This window comes from Pezoporus wallicus, unplaced genomic scaffold, assembly GCF_028554395.1.
Source record: "Pezoporus wallicus isolate ANWC-B61680 ecotype Strahan unplaced genomic scaffold, APGP_CSIRO_Pwel_v1 contig_2132, whole genome shotgun sequence".
NCBI lineage: Eukaryota > Metazoa > Chordata > Aves > Psittaciformes > Psittacidae > Pezoporus > Pezoporus wallicus.
In genome coordinates this window covers 1078643-1098596 of record NW_026637551.1, presented here as the reverse complement: position 1 = coordinate 1098596, position 19954 = coordinate 1078643, and the positions used below count along the sequence as shown (strand labels likewise).

The 19954-nt window shown below is 37.3% G+C and overlaps 1 protein-coding gene across 15 annotated transcripts in view; it reads left to right on the top strand.

The window, feature by feature from the left end:
* The window catches only part of NFIB (nuclear factor I B), a 167242-nt gene that overhangs the window by 87904 nt on the left and 59384 nt on the right, over positions 1–19954 (top strand). For all 15 annotated transcript variants that reach the window (XM_057406263.1, XM_057406262.1, XM_057406270.1 and 12 more), the window contains exon 3: positions 12687–12740. In XM_057406263.1, coding sequence (XP_057262246.1) covers positions 12687–12740 — 54 coding nt within the window. The remainder of the gene's footprint in view (positions 1–12686; positions 12741–19954) is intronic.

Sequence of the window (19954 nt, the reverse complement as noted above, 5' to 3'; positions counted from 1 at the left end):
ATGTATGAGCAAGAACAAAATTAAGTTTTAAATATTGTCCCTTGCAGGTCATCAACTTGATTTTTTAGCAGGGACTGAATACAGGTAGCCATCTGATCCAAGGCTGTAAATGTTGCTCAAATTGTTCTGCAGCCCCTGTAAGAAGGAGATTGTCTTTCCTAGGAGGCATAAACTTCTTTTTTACAGATTTCAAGACAGTAAGGAGTTTGTCATTTGGGCTAAGAATATATCTTGGCTTTCTAATGGTTTAAACCATTCCAGTCTTGGTCACGAGAGTGCAAAAAATTTTGAGAGAATATTTTTCAGCAGTCTGTGAGAACACTTGAATAAAGTATTAGAAGCATAGGAAAAAGTATTTTTTAACACATAGTAGAGATAGGTTCTCTCCTATTAATCTTATGGAAATATATAGTCCAGAGAATTTGTTTTGCTCTGCCCCATAACCACTGCACATCTTTTTAATGACTTATTGCTTAATAAGTTTTATTTCCTAACGTGATTTTTATTATGTATGTTTGGCCTAGGATAGCTTTTCTTTTTTTTCTTAATGCTGCAACATACTGATTATATTGTTTGCATCTGCTGATTATAAGGGATTTATGCTAATAAATTTAGGAAGGCAGCTATCATTTTGGTGCTGACATATGCTTTTGCTCAGAGATCCTCATGTGATTGACTGTAATCTACATGAACTGATGTTAGGCTGTGGCATATTGTTTGAAATGGTTTAGCTGTGGAGAGATACCCAACTGCTGTGCAAAGATACCCAACTTGCTGTGACTGAGCCAGCTTGTGTATGGGAAACAGCGTAGGCTTGAGAGCTCAACAGTCTTCCTGGATTCATGTTTTCTGGGCTGCCTCCTATATACATACACATACTGCCTAACAAACTGTGGTAACCTGTAGACTAAACTTTGTATAAAGCTTTAGTTTTATTCTTAGTGTCATGGCAATCTGTCTTCACGTGCTGTTTCTATCTCCTGAATGCTTACATCATGCTGTTATCAATAGCTATGCATATGGAAGTGATTTGATTGTTCATTTGATTAAAATAGAAGAAAGGGGCCATACAGTAATGATAGTGTTTCCTGGGGGGACACGGGTCTTTAAACTTACAGCAGACGAACTGGCTTGGTAGGAAGTATGTTTTAACTTTGTTACACAAACTTAATTTTGAACAATTGTGTATATAGGAAGGCTAATGCCAGAATCACTTTGGAAAAATTGGCCAAAAACTGAGCTGGCCTATTTTTTGTTTCCGGTGATTGCTTTGCTGCTGGTACTCTCTGTTGCCAGCCCTGATGTTGACTTGCTCTGCTGTGGGCAGGTCACAAACCCCTGTTCTCCCACATGTGGACGTGCATTGGTGCCAGTGAACAGAAGAGCATTATGTGAAAACGGTACACTGGTAGGGAACAGCTTCAGGTAGGAGAGGGATTGGGAAAACCTTGGAGCAGGTTGATGAGCAGGCTTCTTAGTTTTGCTGCATCCTGGAATCAGTGGTAGATTTTCTTGGTTTGTTTTCTGGAAGTGTAAGGTGTGACTAGTGGGCCTTCTGCAATGCTTGCCTGTCACACCCACTGGGTGGAGAAACACAGCCCTAGGCCAAGGTGAATTTCATTAGAGAACTGGGTTTTCTCATGTTCTTGCTGTTAACTGATATCATACCTCTGTCCTGAATAGGCTCTATTGTTGTTCATGTTTCACTTTTAAGTAGGCATTAAAGGGATACTGTTTGTTTTTCAGATGTACAGCATCTTCTGGAAGACTGCTTGAAAACATAAAAGCATTTTGAGGCTAGGGAGATTTGCTTGCTGTAACTGTTTATAAGGTTAAAGATTATTGTTTAGCTAGCCAATTGGTCTTATTTGCAAATCTTAGCAAGTGTGTGGAAACTGAATTACTGCTGCTGATCTCAATGAAATCTAGTCTTGGCAGTGCACCCTTTTCCAAATTCAAGTTCAAGCAGCACAGAAAGATTGACTTTACACTGCTCTAAAGTGTTGGCAGTAACCACAATGGAAGGAGGCTGGGATAGAAAGGGAGCAGTAAGAATGTTTTTTTTTAGAGTGCACAAAGTGTGTGTGTGTGTATTTGTGCAGGACAGAGACAGCCAGGAGGGATGAAAGTAAGGCAAAAACTGAGAAGCTTACAGGTTTACACTAAAATAGTCATCTCCTTGAAATCACTCACCAAAGGGTCTGCTATAATTAAAACGCATACAACCAAACTCTTGTGCAGTGTGCTATGTCTCAAATTAACTCTTTCAGCTCAAGCGAGTTTTAACTATTTGTTCAGGAAAAATGCACTGCAAAGCTGTCAAAGTGATTGAATACGCATAAGAAGATGTCAAACTGAATGTTGAGCCTGTTATGTGGATGCACAAGATGGAAAACGATTAGCATTTTTCCCAAAGAAGGACAGTGCAAGTATTAAGTTGCTATTTTTTGCTATAAAGCTTTTAGAAAAATCTGAAATATTGCTGAAAAGGAATGCTGTTGTGCAGGTGCTCATCAGATTTATTCCTGTTCTTTCAGTCATGCACAAGAGAGTTAATCTGTTTAACTCATTTTAGACTTTCCTCTCTAAAAAGCCCGAAATACTGGTCTATAAGTAGGATAAAGTGAAGCTAAATGCATTTATAATTTCACCACACACACACACAAGTACAGACACATGAATATACAAACTTATTAAAATGGAAAGGACTGTTTGGATTAAGTGTTATCGTACATCTTCAGGCAGCAGAAAGTTATTTTTAAAATAAAAAACGGTCTTCAATAAGAACGTAGTTCTTGCAGTCATGAATGTTGAATGTCTAAGGTTACTCATTTTGGCTTCATGTCTTGGAGCTGATGGGTGGTACAACCCCTTTTGCTCTCCGCCACAAACTGAAACTTGAGTTTCTGTTGTATTTTCAGAAAACCTGTAGAAAGTTTTTAACTTGCAGAAGGACATTTTTTCGTAGTTGCAGACCAAACCAGACTTTCTCAAGGTCCTGCTGTGGTGGAACAGTGGCAAGAAAACAAGCCTTAGAAGCTCTGGATGGTAAAATAATGTTCAAGGCACTGGCAATTTACCAGGTGCAATAAGAATCTGAGTTAAGTTTTTTTGTTGCTGGTGGTGGTCTTTTTTTTTTCTTTTCTTACTTAATTAACACTCAATTTTTATTCATGCAAAGAAACAAAAAAAAGTTGTAAGCAGTAAAAAGAAAAGCCTTGGAATTTGAATCCATGCATCTGGGTTTGTTTTTTTTTAGAAAAAAAAAAGTAGTATCCTTTTTCCAAGTATATAATACCCTTAGGTCCCCAAGAACATGTACCAGCCTCAGTAAATAAATTGAAATACAGAGAGCAAAAGCAACCTCTCCTGTATACTGAACCAGCAAGCATATTTTAAAATCTTGGTTGCAGAACTGCAGTTGGTACTGTATCTATGTCAGGGAATTTCACCTATGTAGATGATTTTAATAGATTGGAAATTAGCAGAAGTGAGAGATATGCTGATGTGTAATATACAATGAAAGCTGCAGAACTAACAGACGCTCCAGTGTGATATTAGTCACAACATGAAAGAATTATGTGGTGAAATATGAAAGAATTATGAACATGATCAGATAGGATTTAATATACATTTTAAAGCTTTTGACCAAATGATTACAATAGCAGTACTATTGCTAATAGGGAGGTAGGGAATCTGTGGGACAAATATTCTTTAAAATATTTTTGTTTAAAATGGAAAGGCAAGTTTTAAACCAGGGTACTCTTTATTGTTGTTGGGGTGGGTTTTTGTTTGTTTTGTTTTAGTTACATGTTTTAAAAAGAATTTGATGTGTGAAACATCCCTGCCCAAACCCAAATCTGGGTTATTTAAATATTTCTTTGGATTAGTCAGTTCTATATTTTAAGTTTTCCTGTGGCACATCATGTATTAAGGTACTTCTATCTATTGTAAAAGGTCACAGTGGGCAGAAAATCAGTACATTGATCAGATTTTTTTCTTCTTTTTTTTTTTTGATCTCTGTTGCTTCAGTACTCTAGACATTATTTCTTGTCGTTATTTATTTTTTACCAATTTCTTGTTGTTATTTATTTTTTACCAACTTGCTTATGCTGGAAAATAAACATGGTGGCTGTAAACACACGTGCAATTTCTGTCAAGTATACGAACCACTGGTATGAAAAAGCAGGGTGATTTTTCTCAGCCAGTTCTTGTACATTACCTACTTAGTGACTTAGTACCCACTGATAGATTTAATCTTTCATCACTGTTAGTTCATTTTAATAGTATGTGTGTGGGAATCTGGACATGCAAAGTGGTGCATATTTTATATCTGAATTTTTAGGTTATAGCAGATGGAATGAAATCCACTTTGTAAAGAATACAGTAACATAACCTAAAAATTATGTGTGTATACTGCCTTTTGGAGCATTGCTTTCATAAGCATGATCTATGTTAAAAACATATGTTACTTAACTATGGCGTTTCTTATGCCCCGTATCTGTTAGATGTAAATTAATATCCCAGTTTTTAAAAATTGCATATAGCATCAACTGGCAATCTCAAGAAATACTCAGAAGTGCATGGGCAGCAGTTGAAAAAAAACCAAACCAACCAACCAAAACCAAACATCACTTTTTGTGGGTCTTGGTGTATGCCAGATTCTTTATGCTAAAAGTCATGTTTTACCACCAGTCATAAAGTTGAAATTAATTGAAATGAAAACATAGTTGTGGTAGCATTGTGGATAATAGATCAAAATTAGGATATTCTTTGGTAAATGTTACAGTATTTAAAAACACTACAGTGATGCTTAGGTTGTCAAATCATTAAGCCTTTTCCCTCCTATTTCAGAGAAAATATTAGTATTGTTTTGGGCTACTAGACAGTTGCACTTGATGACACAGGTGTTCCTCATGCTGCCCTGAGATGCCCTGAAGAAATTCTAAACACTGCAGTGATCTAGTCTGATTTTGGAATTTCCATGATATATAAACCCCCAACATTTTAGTTTAATTGCTGTCAATTTGCCTCAATTAGTGTATAGTGTGGTGGCATACTTAGCATTTTAGGAGATCTCTGTCCAAAGACTAATAGAGAGGCCTCATGAGCCTCTACTAATAGGTGTAAACTACTTTGTGGGTTCTTTGTCAGATGATGCTTTAGACTCACAGAGTAGCATGAGAGTATAACTTCCTGAAAGACTGAATAATCTGGCTTTTCTTACTGTATGTTTTAGTGGAGAATGCAATGCACTTTGAAGAAAAAATGCACTTCTACCCTATAGTATTTGTTGAACTATGCTTTTTTTTTTTTGTTGTACTTTAAAACTGTAATCTACCATGAAGTGCCTCATCCAAAGCTCGCTGGAGCAACTTTCCATTGATTTTAACAACTTTTGGCTGAGAACAAAACTGATTTTATTTTTTTTTTTGTAATCATGTCATCATTACCCCATGCCTAAAAATACTGCCTTATGTAGTGGAAATGTGTATTTTATCTCCCTGAAATATTTTTGCTTTACTGCCTTAAAATACAACAGAAAATGAAATCCTGACTGCATTGGTAAAATTCATGTTGACTTCCATGAAACCAGGATCTGCACAGAAGTTCTTAGTAATACTCATTTGCATGAAGGTGAGCATCAGCCTTTGTCTTTCAACAAGCTAGCCAATGAAGTGGCCAGTTTATTACTTGGCTGAAGGTATACTCAAGGAAATTCCTATTCCTTACATGCAAATATGAACTTTTTCATTAATATAGTCTATCATGCAATTTCTTTCTTTAAACACTCAAACAAGTTTTTCACTGTGTTTTACCTTTTGCTTTTCATTTTCTGTAATAAAAGCCTTTTATGATACATACCTTAATGTACAAAGGTATTTGGTCTCCAAGAACAACTTCTGAATGTTTCTGACTACAGCTAGTATCCACAGTATCTTCCAGATGGATAAAATTGAGTGTTCATATCTCATCCTTTCCTACTGAATCCAGCAAGTTTTGGAAAGAAACTTCATTGTTTCACATTCATCCACATGTGGCAAGATACCTGTGTAAGTCTCTTCTTAATGTACATGTCAAAAAAGAGCTTAGCTAATATTATGAAGTATGCGAAACATTTGTATCAGGCTATGAAAAAATATAACCCTTTTCTTAACTTAAAAAGAGGTGTGTGTGCGCGCATTTGTGTGCATACACGTATATAGAATATGTATATATTCCATGCACAACTTATAACACAGCTGGAGAAAGTTGTTCAGTTTTCAAAATGAGAAACATATGGTCTTTATAAATTGTATAAGAAATATTTTGGATAACTAAGTGTTGTGATTTATTTTACATAAACAAATAAGGGAATTTAAATTAAAAAGATAACTGTGTTCATGGGACATAAAGCTGAAAAGCTGACTATGCTTATTGCTATTTTGGTTCTGGTAAGTGCTTCTAGGTCCTTGAATTTCTTTCAACTATATAAAAACTGGATTTACTCCAGAGCTCTACTTCTTAACTAGGACAGTTTAAAAACTAAACAAGGACTGAGTCAGTTAATTAATTTAAATGAGATTACAAATCAGAAACACATTACGTAATGTTGATTTAATTACCATTTTTTATTTACCTAATTAAAACACTCTGAAGAACAGTTCACAGTCTTGACAATGGCCGGTTGGGTGACTTGGCAGGTGCAGAGCAGAGCGCTGGTGAAAGGAGAGGTGAAGTGGAGCCTGTGGTGACCTGTGCTGCCCCAAACCATCATATGCTCTCCCTGCCAGCCCACGTGGCTGGCACTGCAGTGGCATGGCCTTGGCCAGCCAGAGTGTGGTGATGCTTCCCAGCCGCAGACCCCACTGCGGAGCTGGAAAGCATGCCCCATGGAATGGATGGGCTCTTGGCTAAAAGGCACGAGTTTGCCCTGTTGTGCCAGCCACAGGTGAGCTTGTCTGTTGTGGAAGGGTACACGAAGCGTGGTGAAAGGGGATGGCCAATGGATGAGTAGCTCTTGCTGTCCCCGCTCCAGAGCAAAAGTGTTCAAACCAAAATGACAACAGAGCTCAGCTACTGCCTGCTGGGTTGTCCGTCTCCTAGAGATGTGAAGGCTTTCCTGAAATGGCAGGTCTACTTAGGCTAAAACCTATCTGACTGAGCTATGGGCAGCACAGATCAATATCCTAGCTTTCTGGCATCAGCACCTCTGTTACTCGCTGTCTTTTTCAGGCAGGTATACCCTTTCATTGCAGAAACTTTTCCTAGTAGCCAGTCTAAACCTGGCCCAGCACAACCTCAGGTGTTTCCTCTCATCCTGTCTCTTGTTACTTGGGACACTTTCAGCTCATTTACATTGTAAACAAACTGTCATATCACTGGAGTTAGGGTGAATAATGTTCATAAAATTGTATAATAATTCAGGGTCATCAGCTATAGAAAGGGTAGACCGTGGCAGACATTGCTTTTGCAAAATGGAATCATTAAACATATTTGGTAAGTTTATCAATACAATCGTTTTGTCAGGGTAAAATAATGTAAGTAGTGGAAAGTAAGTGTAGTAAAAGTAGAAATATAATAATTAATGGTGATTATTTAACATACACAGATAAAATTATTTATTTGCTTTATGGGCTTTTGCTGGTCACGTTATTTACTTTGTAAGAGAGGGAGATATCTCAGGTTTTTGTTGCCATGAATGCTTTCCTATCATGATGATGTTCTGAAAGTCTTTGAAAGATGAAGAGTTGATTTGGAAAGTCTTTTTCCCATGGGGACAGCCCAGTGGTGGAGCTGAGGACCAGGGAGGTTGGGCCATCTCCATCCTTGCAGGGTTTCATGCCCTGACTTTGTAAGGCCCTGAGAAGCTGAATGTGATTCCATAGCTCAGCTTTCCCTTGGAATGGATTGGGACTGGAAACCCAGCTCCCCACCAGACCAACCCCAGTCCTGGAATCCTGTGATTTTCAGGGGTACAACCATTTGACTCAAGTTTGTGGTGTCAGATTATGTAATCCTGACGAATGGCAGTCTGGGAGGTAGTTGTGATTCTTGTTCGTGGTAGTGACTCTGTCAGTTGTCAAGTCAGATGCTGTATAGGTATGTGAAGGCTTGAACAGCAGCAAACTTATGCATGGTACCACATGTCTCTGGTCTTTTATCCTCCCCCATACCCAGATCATGGACTATCAAAGAACAAGAGTGTATTTACATGCTAGTGAATGATTAAATTAGTGTCTGTCAGCTGAGATTAACTGAGTGCAAAGGCTGTTGCCTAGCTTGTAGCAAATGAAGAGTGAAGTGTGTTCATTGAAACCATGGAGGAAGTTTATTTGATTGGTAAAAAAACCTATGGAGAATCTGCTTATTTCTAAGACATGGCTTAAGAAAGTATTCTTTTTTTTTAGGTTCTGCCTCTATTTGATATTTGATAAAGGCCTTTAATATTAAGCTAATGCAGAGAGCCTTAAGATCAAAATTCCTTATAAAGGAAAGTGTGCGGCATAAGGGAGGTATAGCATAACTTACTTTTTAAAAACAGTATCCTCTTTTATGAGCTGAAAAATGACTACAGAGGTGAGCAATACTAAAAATCCCTCAGTAAGCTGGTGAATAGCAGTGCAACTTCCTTGGCTTTTTTGGGGTGTGTGTTCTTCTTGCTCCTGCTTGTCAAAGCCAAGGTGGTGCCAAGAGAGCATCTTGACATTCACTGGATGGCAAACAATCGGCTTTTTTCCCTCTTCTCTGCCTTATGAAGCCAAGAGTGATGTACCATGGCAGCACCTTTCTTCTAGCGTACAGCAGGGGAAATGGATGTTTTTTTTCTTACCAGCAGCAGGCCACAGCAGTCAGTTTTACTTAACTTGCTGCAGTGAGGACTGACTGAACTCATATATTCACTGGGATTGACCCCAGAAATATAAATGTGGGAAACAATTCAATATAAAATATACCAGCTTTCTGACTCATCCTTTTATGCCATCTTCTAAAACAAAGAGCAATTTGAGATGAAGAATTTGAAAATCCTAGTGGGAGCCATGTTGAATCATAATAAATTACACATAAGCTGTACCAGGGTTACATGAATATCTACCAGGTAAGAGTAAAGGCTGTTCATCCATGGGACGATAAATTATCAAGTCACTGACTGTTGGAGCAGTCAGCACCAAAAAGAGCAGAGTAGAAGATATGCACACTGTAGTTGTGAGATGTACATGAAAGCCATTCTGTGGAAGTGGTATGTGCAGATGAGCTTTTGCTCTGTAGCAAATAAGTACTTCTCAGATCTGTGTGGAAGAATTTTTTCAAGAAAAGCACATTGACAGTAAAATTTGGGAGGCAGATTTCTGAATGGGACTTACATTTGAGAGCTACATAAATGACATTGTTGAAAATTTAATTTTTATATCACATGTATATTATGGGGTTTTGTTTGCTACAGAGCAAAAGTTCACCTGTACAGCCTTGCTTACAGCTTCTAGCTTAGGAAGTGTATATATACTTTTTAAATGTTCACAGAATTATTTGGTGGGAAAATTGAATGCACAGCCAGCTAGACAGACTATGAGTCTGGCTTATGTCTTTCTTCACCACACTGGAAGAAAAGCCTGCAATTTTTAAACTCAGGACTTGTGTTGTTAATTAATGATCTTGTGCAGATGAGGACAAAGATTGATTTAAAGTGTCTTAGCATGTCTTAGTTTCTGTGGCTTTACAAAAATGTGTCTTACTCCCTCTTTAGAAGAACATTGCTCCAGTGTCTCTTTTAATTCAATGTTCTGCTTATAAATTAATTCATATAATTTATTCCTATAATTATCATGGTTCTCTTGCACTTTGCAAGGCTATTTGCATCCAATCGAATCAGGAGAGTGCTTTATGATTACTGACACTGGTAAGAGAATCGCATGGTTCACAGGCCCTTCTTAGGTTTGTGTCTTTCATCCTGAGAATGAGATGCTACTCTGCTTAAAGTGCAGATTTACATAGGTTGATAATTGTCATGCAGAATATGATTTTTTTGCTTTCTTAACTGCTTTAAGTGAAGAGTTAGGTAAATTGGTTCTCATATTCAGCTTTCAATGATTCTTTGCTTTCTCAAGATCATTGAGAACCCGCTGAATATATTCGTAGTATCTACTGCTTAAAACACTTTGTGAGAATCAATCTGTAAAAATTGTGATTGATATGTAGTAAACATAAAGCTAAGTCTGACTTTCAGATTATGATAATTAGTGAACTGCTTATCTCTATAACTGAACATTTCTATACTGAGTTTCTTACTATGCTATGAAAAAGAATTATTTAAAGCACTATCAATCTTTAAATCTTGTATTCAGAAAGTCACCACATTGAAAATGAAAAAGTAGTAGTAAAGGCAGATTGCAGTGCAAGATCTGAAAAATATTCTTCACTTTGTGAATCTTTTTAGTAAATTTTAACAGGAGAAAATGTCAAAGGCTATCATCTGGTAGGCCTCAGTAATCCCGATTCAAATTTCCGTGTTCCCCAAGCTAAACTGTTCAAGCTTTGTTGGGTGCATCTGCTACCAATTTGACACTTCATTTAGCCACATGTCCGCAGTAGTTTTACACTGCAACAATTGCTGTGTAAAATTAATCCTCTCTGATAATCATAATTTCAATAATTATATGTGTAGTTTGCAGAAGCAGAGAATGTCTATTAGAACAATATTAAAGTTCACCCCCTGCAGGGTGAACCTTCCCACTGCAGCTCAGGAAGGACATCCAGATGAAGGTCCGTATACAGAGCAGCATTGTATTTTTAGCATTCTTATAGCTGATGGAATTTTCAAATTAATGTGATTTGATTTTTTAAAGGGGTGTGTTGTGTCTTACCATGAAAAGAAACAAGCATGCTGAATGGCTACATATTGTGCCATACAGTAGGACTCTTTCAAGAGTACCAAGGGCCTAAACCATGGGATGTGCAGAATCTGACTGTCAAGCCTGCCCTTCATTCTTCCTACCCAGAGTAGAGGAAGACAGAGGAAATTTCATGTGAAATTCACCATCCAGTGTGTATTTTATTATGTGAAAGAGCGATTTCATTCTGTATTGGAAAACGTAGTTGCATTTTTTTGGTATCATCAGGACTGGTTTTCACCTGTGCTTTGATCTTCCAGTATTCTGGTAGATCCCCTGATGCTTGTCTTCTGTGACAGATGAATTCAGTAGAACTTGAACTGTGAAATAGATTTCCATCATAGATAATATATTCTGTAGAATCAACCTTGTGTTAATTTAAACTGCTTGAAAGATATGTGTGTCAAGCTATGTTTGCTAAGCTATGTAATAGACGGTAACAGAACTTGTAGCAGGTGGAGGGAATCTCATTCTAGGTTGAGGGCTACACAGGCTTTAAGAAGAAGTGATGAGGATTGAAGGACAAGTTTGTATTGATATGTACTTTTCTCCTTTTTAATGCTTTTTTCTTCAATTTAGACACTGTAAGCAGCAATGAATTCAAGAACTTTGACTTCCCTCTGGGGCCCTTTTGGTAGTAGCAATTTCTGCATTGCTAAAATGCAATATTTTGGTGGTCATATGTTACTAACAAGCACTGATACATTTAAAAAATGGTATTTTAAATTTAGACTGTAAAACTGCTCCAGTTTTAGATCATAGAATCATAGAATCGTTAGGGTTGGAAAGGACCTTAAGATCATCTAGTTCCACCCCCCCTGCCGTGGGCAGGGACACCTTACGCTAAATCATACCACCCAAGGGCTCGTCCAACCTGGCCTTGAACACTGCCAGGGATGGAGCATTCACAACCTCCCTGATACCTGTATACAGAACGAATGGCTGTGTTTCATTTAATTTCCTATTCTCATGACGTACAAGAGTGTCTGTCATGTTTTACTTTGCTAATAACAATTTCTTGCTGTAAAGCAGGTTTCTGTTATATTATTTTGTTATAGTACTGGTTTAGGAATGCAGCAAAAAGTAGAAAATTTTAAAAGCAAGTCCTTTTATGAATATTTATTATTTAATGTGTTTGTTAACATCAAATTGTGTTCTCCTCTTGATTTATTAAGTGCATGTATCATGAAAAGAACACTCTTCAAAGTCTACAGGTTTTGGATTTTGTTAGTTTTTAGGTTACATAATCTTCATTTCGCAACGACAGTTCTCACAGACTAGGAACACAAAGCCTATATTGTATTAAAATTGACAGTCCTACCTTCAATGCAGTCCTGAGTCTGTGGAAGCAATGTAGGCCTTTCTGCTTTAAGGAAAGTGTAAAGAAACAGGACTTATCACTGCAAGCGCCATTAGTTGCCTAATCCATTAGATCTTTCTGCTCAATGCTTCAGAAGAAACTACTTCTGCTTTGCTGATTATGCAATATTATGTTTGGGGGATGGAGGGAGAAGGAATGAAAAGGTACCCTTGTAGAGGTGTTTACAACTTGAGTGTTTACCTGAATGTCTCTCTTGTCCTTATTCAGTCATCTATGAGTTCCTCTTACTAGGATCATTGCATCCTTCACAATGTTTCTGCTTCTGCACAAAATGGGTTACATACAGTGTTTCTTCAATAATGCCTTCATGTAGAAAATCAGGGAAATGACCTTTAAAGAACAAAGTTAAGTATTAATGTAATACTGAAGGAGTGTATTAAAGGTTGTGAGATACTTTCAAAACAAATTAATGAAACATTTCTTTCATTTCTTTATAGATTCTGGACAACCAGGAAGTCCAAGCCGCAATGATCCTGCCAAGAATCCACCAGGTAAATATAAGTTCCAGAACATGTGCATCTAACATTGTTTGAGAACAAAGATACTACTGTTAATAGTTAAAAAGAGCATATTGGTCAGCAACCTATTTTGCACGCATAAGTACATATAATCAGGACAAGCTGTGATTACTTTAGTACTTTCAAGCTGGCAATGATACAATTGCGGTTTCATCAACATTTGTTTAATCTAAGGAATTCTTTTTTTCACTTCATGGTTTTTACAATTTTGTAAGTAAGAATGGGCAGAGGAGTAAGGAAACAATATCCCAAATTACTTTTATAAAAGTTTTCAAATGCTATAATTTTTATTTTATCTTGGACAAAACATAACTGACCTACCTCTAAAGTTTGAGATGTGAAGTTCTTTATTTTATACATACACTGTAAAATGCAAATATGTTCATTTATTATTTTTCATATCAGCTTAGAACAGTTTTTGAACACATTGTTAGTGGGTCATGCTAGTGACATTTGAAACTTTTGGGGAGAGATGTCAGTATAAACAGTCCTTTCAACGGTTCTCTAAAAATAAAAAGTAAAGAGGAAATAAAAAACATGCCACACTGTTTAGACCAGAGATTCTTTGTATTTCATGGAGTTGTCCTTCTAATCAATTGGGCTGTGCTAGTAAATCTTGTAAATCTTTGTTTTTCAAGAAGTGTTGTTGGGGTAAGATAAACAAGTTTGACAGCCATACTATCACTTCTCAATGAGCAAGGCGTGACTCCTGCCACCACCATCATGCTGCATCTTCTAATTTTATTTCTCAGAAGTGGTTCTCTTGAAATAAGCTGCAACTAACTCAGTTTGCTCTTTTCCTAAATGCAAAATGAACCCCACTCTGACCATAAAGTAATTGTGTAATGCTGGACTGATACTTTCTGGATCTGTCAAAAAATTAAGGGAAACAGACTGCATTGTGACTGTACAGTTTTGTACTATGCATATGATCAAAATATCATCATACTTTGTATTGTCAAACATCATGTGTGTTACATGTGAATACACGAAAGTGGGAGAACCATCTTAGATCATTATACAAAAAGTTGTATTTCTGTAATATAAAAACCAGAAACATATAATGGAAGATGCAGATATGTTTTTGGAAGATGCAGATATGTTTTTGGCTATAGGCTTCCACGCTCTTTCCAAACTGTGTGGGATGAGTAAGCTTTTATTTCTCTATTAAATTTGTGACATATATTGTTTAGGATAGAGGTTTAAAAATGCACAATGGTAAATTTACACCTAAGCAAAGCCTGCAAAATTTCCTCACAGATAATCACAGTTTTGTAAAATTTGGAGCATTTAGCTATAGAGCATTTATTTTTGTTTTAGAATATCTCTATTTGTGAGTGCGAGGAAAGCCAAATACATTACCCCTTATCATTTCGAAAGATCCTTTGTAGTCTCTGGGTTTGGGAAGCTGAAGGCATGTTTTAAAATTCTGTTTCTAAAATACCAATTAGCATTTGGAGGATGAAGGTGGAAGTACATATTCACTGCTGAGGATTACATCCTGTAATGAGCCCAGTCTTAACCCCAAGCTACTCGACTGAGGTCCAGTATTACTGCCAGAAACAGAGCTTTATTTTGGCAGCCTTGTGGGGCAAGACAAGATGCCCTTATGTTTAACAAACTCCAGTGTCCCAGAAGATAGAGGGATATAAAGGGCAGATAAATCCAGTTGCTGATTTCATTCTGAAGCGTTCTACTTGAAATTTGAGCATAATGCTTTCTCATGCTTTGGAGTTTCTTCTGGTAGTAGTACTCCTTTATCTGCTGCCAAGTGGGGACAGAAAATGGAAGCTGCGCTTTGCTTCCCTTGAAACCCTTCATTTAAGCAGAGGCATAATTGAATGTCATCTGTATATTTGAGGATACATGAACTTCTAGCATCATTTAGCTTTCCTGTGTAATACTGTCTTGGGGTTAGACTGGCAGGGAGAACGTGTTGAGGTTTGTGGAACTGCAGAATACAGGACTTCTAGGCTGTGCAGGAGAACGAGAGGGAGTTGTGCTCCATTCAGCTTGTCTGGGGAAAGGACTGCTGTCCTATTCTTTCTTATTAAACTTCACATGAGTCTTATTAGAACCAGGCAGTCACTTCTGTCAGAGCCTCAGAGGATACCCACTCTGAGGTTTGTTTTCAGTCCCAGTCCAGGAGCACTTTGACTGGCAGCGCCAGGAGGGTTTGTTCTATCCTATTTTGGTCTCATGCCTGTATGTCAAGGAGCCAGAGCTCTGGCAAGGGATAGGTGCTGTTAGCTTTTGTATGCCACTACCTTCTCAAAGACATTGCCAAGGAAGAGGGCTTTGGAAACTGAGTTGGCAAAATTGCTGGTGTTAAAAGTGGGTTTTTCTAGGTTTGGCTAGACTGTTGCATTCTTTAGGTGGTCTGGTAATTTGCTGTCTTAACCATGGAGAGAGGGCAATGTCACTTGCCAAACAAAAGAATATTAACAGTACTTGCTGGAATTCTTTACAATATGTTCCTAAAAATACATTGAATACTTTGATAACATAACACAGTACTAAGATGGTGCTACTTGTGGTGAAAGCGGTATGTAGTTTTTATATCAAAATCCAGGGATATCCATCTCTAAGTTTTATTTTTCAATAACTTTCATCTGGTATATTTCTAAAGAATGAAACTTGCTTTTCTGAGAGCTGGGTTGTAAAGGTCACTTCTCTGCAGGGATAGCTATGTAAATTCCAGACAGATAGATGAGCTGAGCTGAACTGAACTTACATGAGTTCGAACACTGCTGTTGTCCGCATCACTCATTAAGTTCCTGGAATCTAAAAGTTTATGTTATGCTAGCACGGTGTTATTTATTAAAAGTTTACATGGTTTCAAAGAGAGAATGGATGTGTTTGTGGATCCATTGAGGATGACTAAACAGACAGAGGCTCACCTGCATGGTAAGTTTTAAAAGCTAAAATACTTGCAGCCTTGCACACTATCAGTCAAAAAATCCAACCAACAAACACTTCTGGCCTGCTCTGCTTTTTACTATTCTGCTGGTCATCTGCTCGGGGCTACTGCTGAAGTCAGGCTTTTGAAGTGTGGCGGTTTCAGTGTAATGTTGCATTATTTGCTTCCTGCAAGTCCTGTAGGTCTTTTATGTAGCTAAAGAAAATGTAAAAATAAGCCTACCTGAACATGTGTGTCTTGAAATACCTACAAAGGTGCAGGAGGATATGTACTAGAATGAGTGATCTTTCAGTAAGTTCATCTGTTAGGCATAAGAAAATTATGAAGGTGAGTAGAAAAACATCTAGAACTACTAGTAAGCTAATGATACTGACAGCAGCCATAACAATTTGTTCTCCAGTGGTACAACTGTTACAAGCCAGTTCTTCTAGTAGACGATTTTCTAGGTTTTGTTCTGCTTTATTTTTTTTTCCCTTAGTTACTGCCTACTGGCCACAATTGTTTTATATTAATAAAGTTAGTTACTATCTGCCGTTGGTATGAGGTTGCAGCTTGGCAGACTTTATTTATTTATATTAACAATATAAATTAACAGCATTAACAATGCTAAACAACTATTTAACACCAGTTGTTTGGCTGGTCAAAGGAATATTTTCATATAAACTTGCAAACTCTATAACATCAGTCAGAGCTGAATGAGGATTGAAGATGTCTTTGTTTTGAGCCTTTGTGCTGACGACTATTTCCTTATTTCTATGGGGTGACACATTTTTAGACAGGGAGGTTGAGAAACTATCTCTTCACCTTTCATTCATTCTCACTGTTTTCTTTCTTTTTTCCCCCACAGTAACCTGTGATATGTTGTCAGGGAATCCATCTAGTGAGAAAATCCTTAATCTGAATGAGGCATAGGTGTGTGAATCCCCATCCCCAGCTGCACTGCTCTGGAATTGGTTTTACCCTTCTGTTTTAATCAGAAATTTTATTCTGGGAACCATTTCCAAAGAAGGCTTGAGTGAAATCACCATCTATTAATTTTTATTTTTTTTTACTAATTAAAGAAGGTGTTGCCAAAAAGCTTGCAACCAGCCTCACCTGTCTCTAAATATGCAAATCTTTCTTGCAGCTGTAGAGCCCCAAAGGCTTTTTTGTGCTTTCATATGGGCTAGCAGCCATAAGGAGAACATTCTTTTTGGATCAAACTCTAAGTAATGTGCAATAAATTTGCCTATATATGACTGATTTGGATAGAGGTATTTCAGTTTGCAGAATGTATAGTTTCAGAAATAATCTCTGAAGAGTAACGTGTTCTCAACCTTTGCTGTCTTTTGGAAATGCAATAAGCAAATGACTAAGTTTTGAATGACTCAGAACACAGATGGTTTCGTTATTTTACTGTATTGCCAGTTATCCTCTTGTGGATGGGGAATTAGCCCCCTAATTAATAGGAATTGAAGAGATATTTCCTGTCCTTGTCGTTGTAAGTGGCTTTTCTTCTGGAAGCAATGATGCCATACCAGCAGTTTGGGGATTCAGACAGAATTGTGTTTGAACAAACATATATTCACATTGCCTTTTCAGCATGGGAGTAGATATTCTCAAATGCTTGCTGTTTCCCATATGCCTGCAGCCATGCCATCTCAGATAGTGATCTTCAAGTAAAACAGGGTTGGGTTTGGTCAGGGCTTGATTTTCTGTGGAGTTCTCCCTTTCCCAAATGCTCTATGAATTAGTAATGCCAGTGATTGAGAGGTGATGCTCTTCCTTGTCAGCCTCTCAGCCCTGAGCCAGGTGGGGCATTCTGAGGACAGTGTGCAGCTGCGCTATCTCAACAATCAGAAGCCTGTACAGATCATACAGCCTCTTTTTCCAAGAGGAAGAGTTTTTGGCATTGTGTACTGGTTGAAATCTGGTGTGGGTAATTGCTACTGGCTTAGCATTACCTCTGAATTTTCATTTGCATTAACTATCCTTCCATGTGAACTTAAAGTACAAATAAATTATTCTGTGATTACTTCTGATGTCATGTTTTCTTCTGATGCCATTGTGTTCAATGGTGAGTGCAGTTTTTTTTTTTGTTGTTGTTTATTTGCACAAGAATTTACTAATACCTCTTACATTACCAGTTAGAATTCCAGAAATCTACTTTGGCACCAGAAAATTCCTCTTTGGTACCTGCTAGTTCTGTAGCAGCTTAAAAATTTAGAGCTTCCCCAATCTATTTTTAAATCTTGGCTGTAGTTTGTATATAACATGAGACCTCCTGGAGTGAAAGGCAGAAAGCATTCATGTTTACTTTGTGTTTCTTGCGAGGTTTTGGGTAACTGACTATTTGGATTCCTGTATGTGTATTCCATAGTCTATTAAAGCAGGTGTTTACTTCTATAAATTACTCCAGCATTGAAGGATATTATAGTTCTGGTTATTACTTTGAGTTTATTGAAAATCTCTTCTTTTTGAAAATGGCACAGGCAGCTTCTTAGTTACTTAGTTACTGTGTTAAAAAGTTCAGTGGAGCCAGGGTATCTTTTTGCAACATATTTTTTTCATGTCCCAGTTACAATGGGATTGCAACTTTCAAGAAAAAAATAACCAAAACAAACTATTGTGCAGCAACCAGACTAGCCTCATTATCTGGACAGATCTTAGTTCAACTGTTTTAGATTACATTACTGCTGAAATCTTTGTCATTGCTTGGCTCATCTTATCCACCTTTAACTGCCTATAATTCTGGTTTAGTGGGAACCTGTTTCTGGTAGTCTTCTTAAGATAGTGGCTTCAAAATGCATTCAGTAAGAAAACAAACTGCAAGTATGATGACTATATGTATGACAGTGTGAGACTAAGTTCTCACTACCAGTTCTGACTGTGAATAGTAGCTCTATGCCACTAGGATTCCTGCTGATATTAAAGAGCTTCCTGTAGAAGTCAGGTATTGCAGAGAGCAGCAAGAGCTGATCCTTAAAAAATCAGTTTTGAAAGACTCAAACAAAAGAAGCTATAAGGCGAAATGATTTAGTCTTCAACTGTAGCAGTTTCAGAAGTCAAACCAACCTGTGGGAGCACCAAGAACAGTAAGTTGCATAACTAGCTCACTGCTAGTATTTTGTACGGAAGCTTCCAGCCTCTCTTCTCACAGTATCTTAGACAGATGTTGAACCTGTCTCACTTGCAAAAGTAAGTAGACTTAATATCCAAAATAAATATCCAAATATACAAAAAAGTACAGTAATGCAAATTGTTTCCTCCACTGATTGGATCCTTACTCCTGTTTTGCAAGTTGCTCAAAATCAAGGTTGTATCAGTGAAAAAACTAGATGTTTAATGATGCCAGGAAGCAATTTTATGTTTTGGCACTAGTCAATATGCAACAGAATGTAAACAGACGTTCTATTCATAAAAATACAATGAAATCAGAAGACATAAAAAAGCCTGGTTAAAGATTTGTCAAGCCAGACGTCACTGGTAAGCTTTTAAGTAATGTGAGAACAAGCCCTTTACGTTACATGTTAGTGCAAACTGAAAATATTTTTCAGTAGGTTCAAACAACTTTCCCTCCCCCCTCCATTTTAAAGTCCTAGCATGATTAAAAGTTATACTTGAAGCTCTTGAAGTTATATCATAGGAACAGAATGGAAAATATATATAAGGACTCAGACAGAAGAACTGCTGCAGTTGAAGGCATTACTGAAGGTTTCTCCTGTTACTGACTGTAAGAGGGGAAGCTTGATCAGAATTGCTGTTAGGCTTAACCTGTTTGCATTTAATTCTGATGACACTGGTCTGGTCATTGTAGTATTGTTTGGAAAATGTATTTTTTCAGAACTGAGTCTGTATAAATGTAAGGACAGAAGGCAGATTTTTATGCTGATCCTGTACAAAACCTGAAAGGAAATACAGAAAAATCCTTTTTCATGGATTTTGGAAGTTACTGACTGTTCATATAGAACTGCACTATAGTGTTTCTAGCAGAAGTGATCTTTTGTTTTAGAACTCAGATTTTTAAGTGTAATGACAATTACCGAAAGGTATTTCAGGGAGTGTCGTAAGATGGTCTTCGAACGTGATGGTACTCAGTGCCTGCATTAGGTTTGAACAATAAAGACAGAAAAGTGTTATCATGACCATCAAAAGATACAGTAAATCCCCTATAAGGAATACAACAATAGACTGTTATCAAGCGCATTAGTTTCTGTACTGAGCAGATCAGAATCACACACTATGAATGCTAATTTAAGGCTCTTTAACATATAAATGCAGGCAGTGC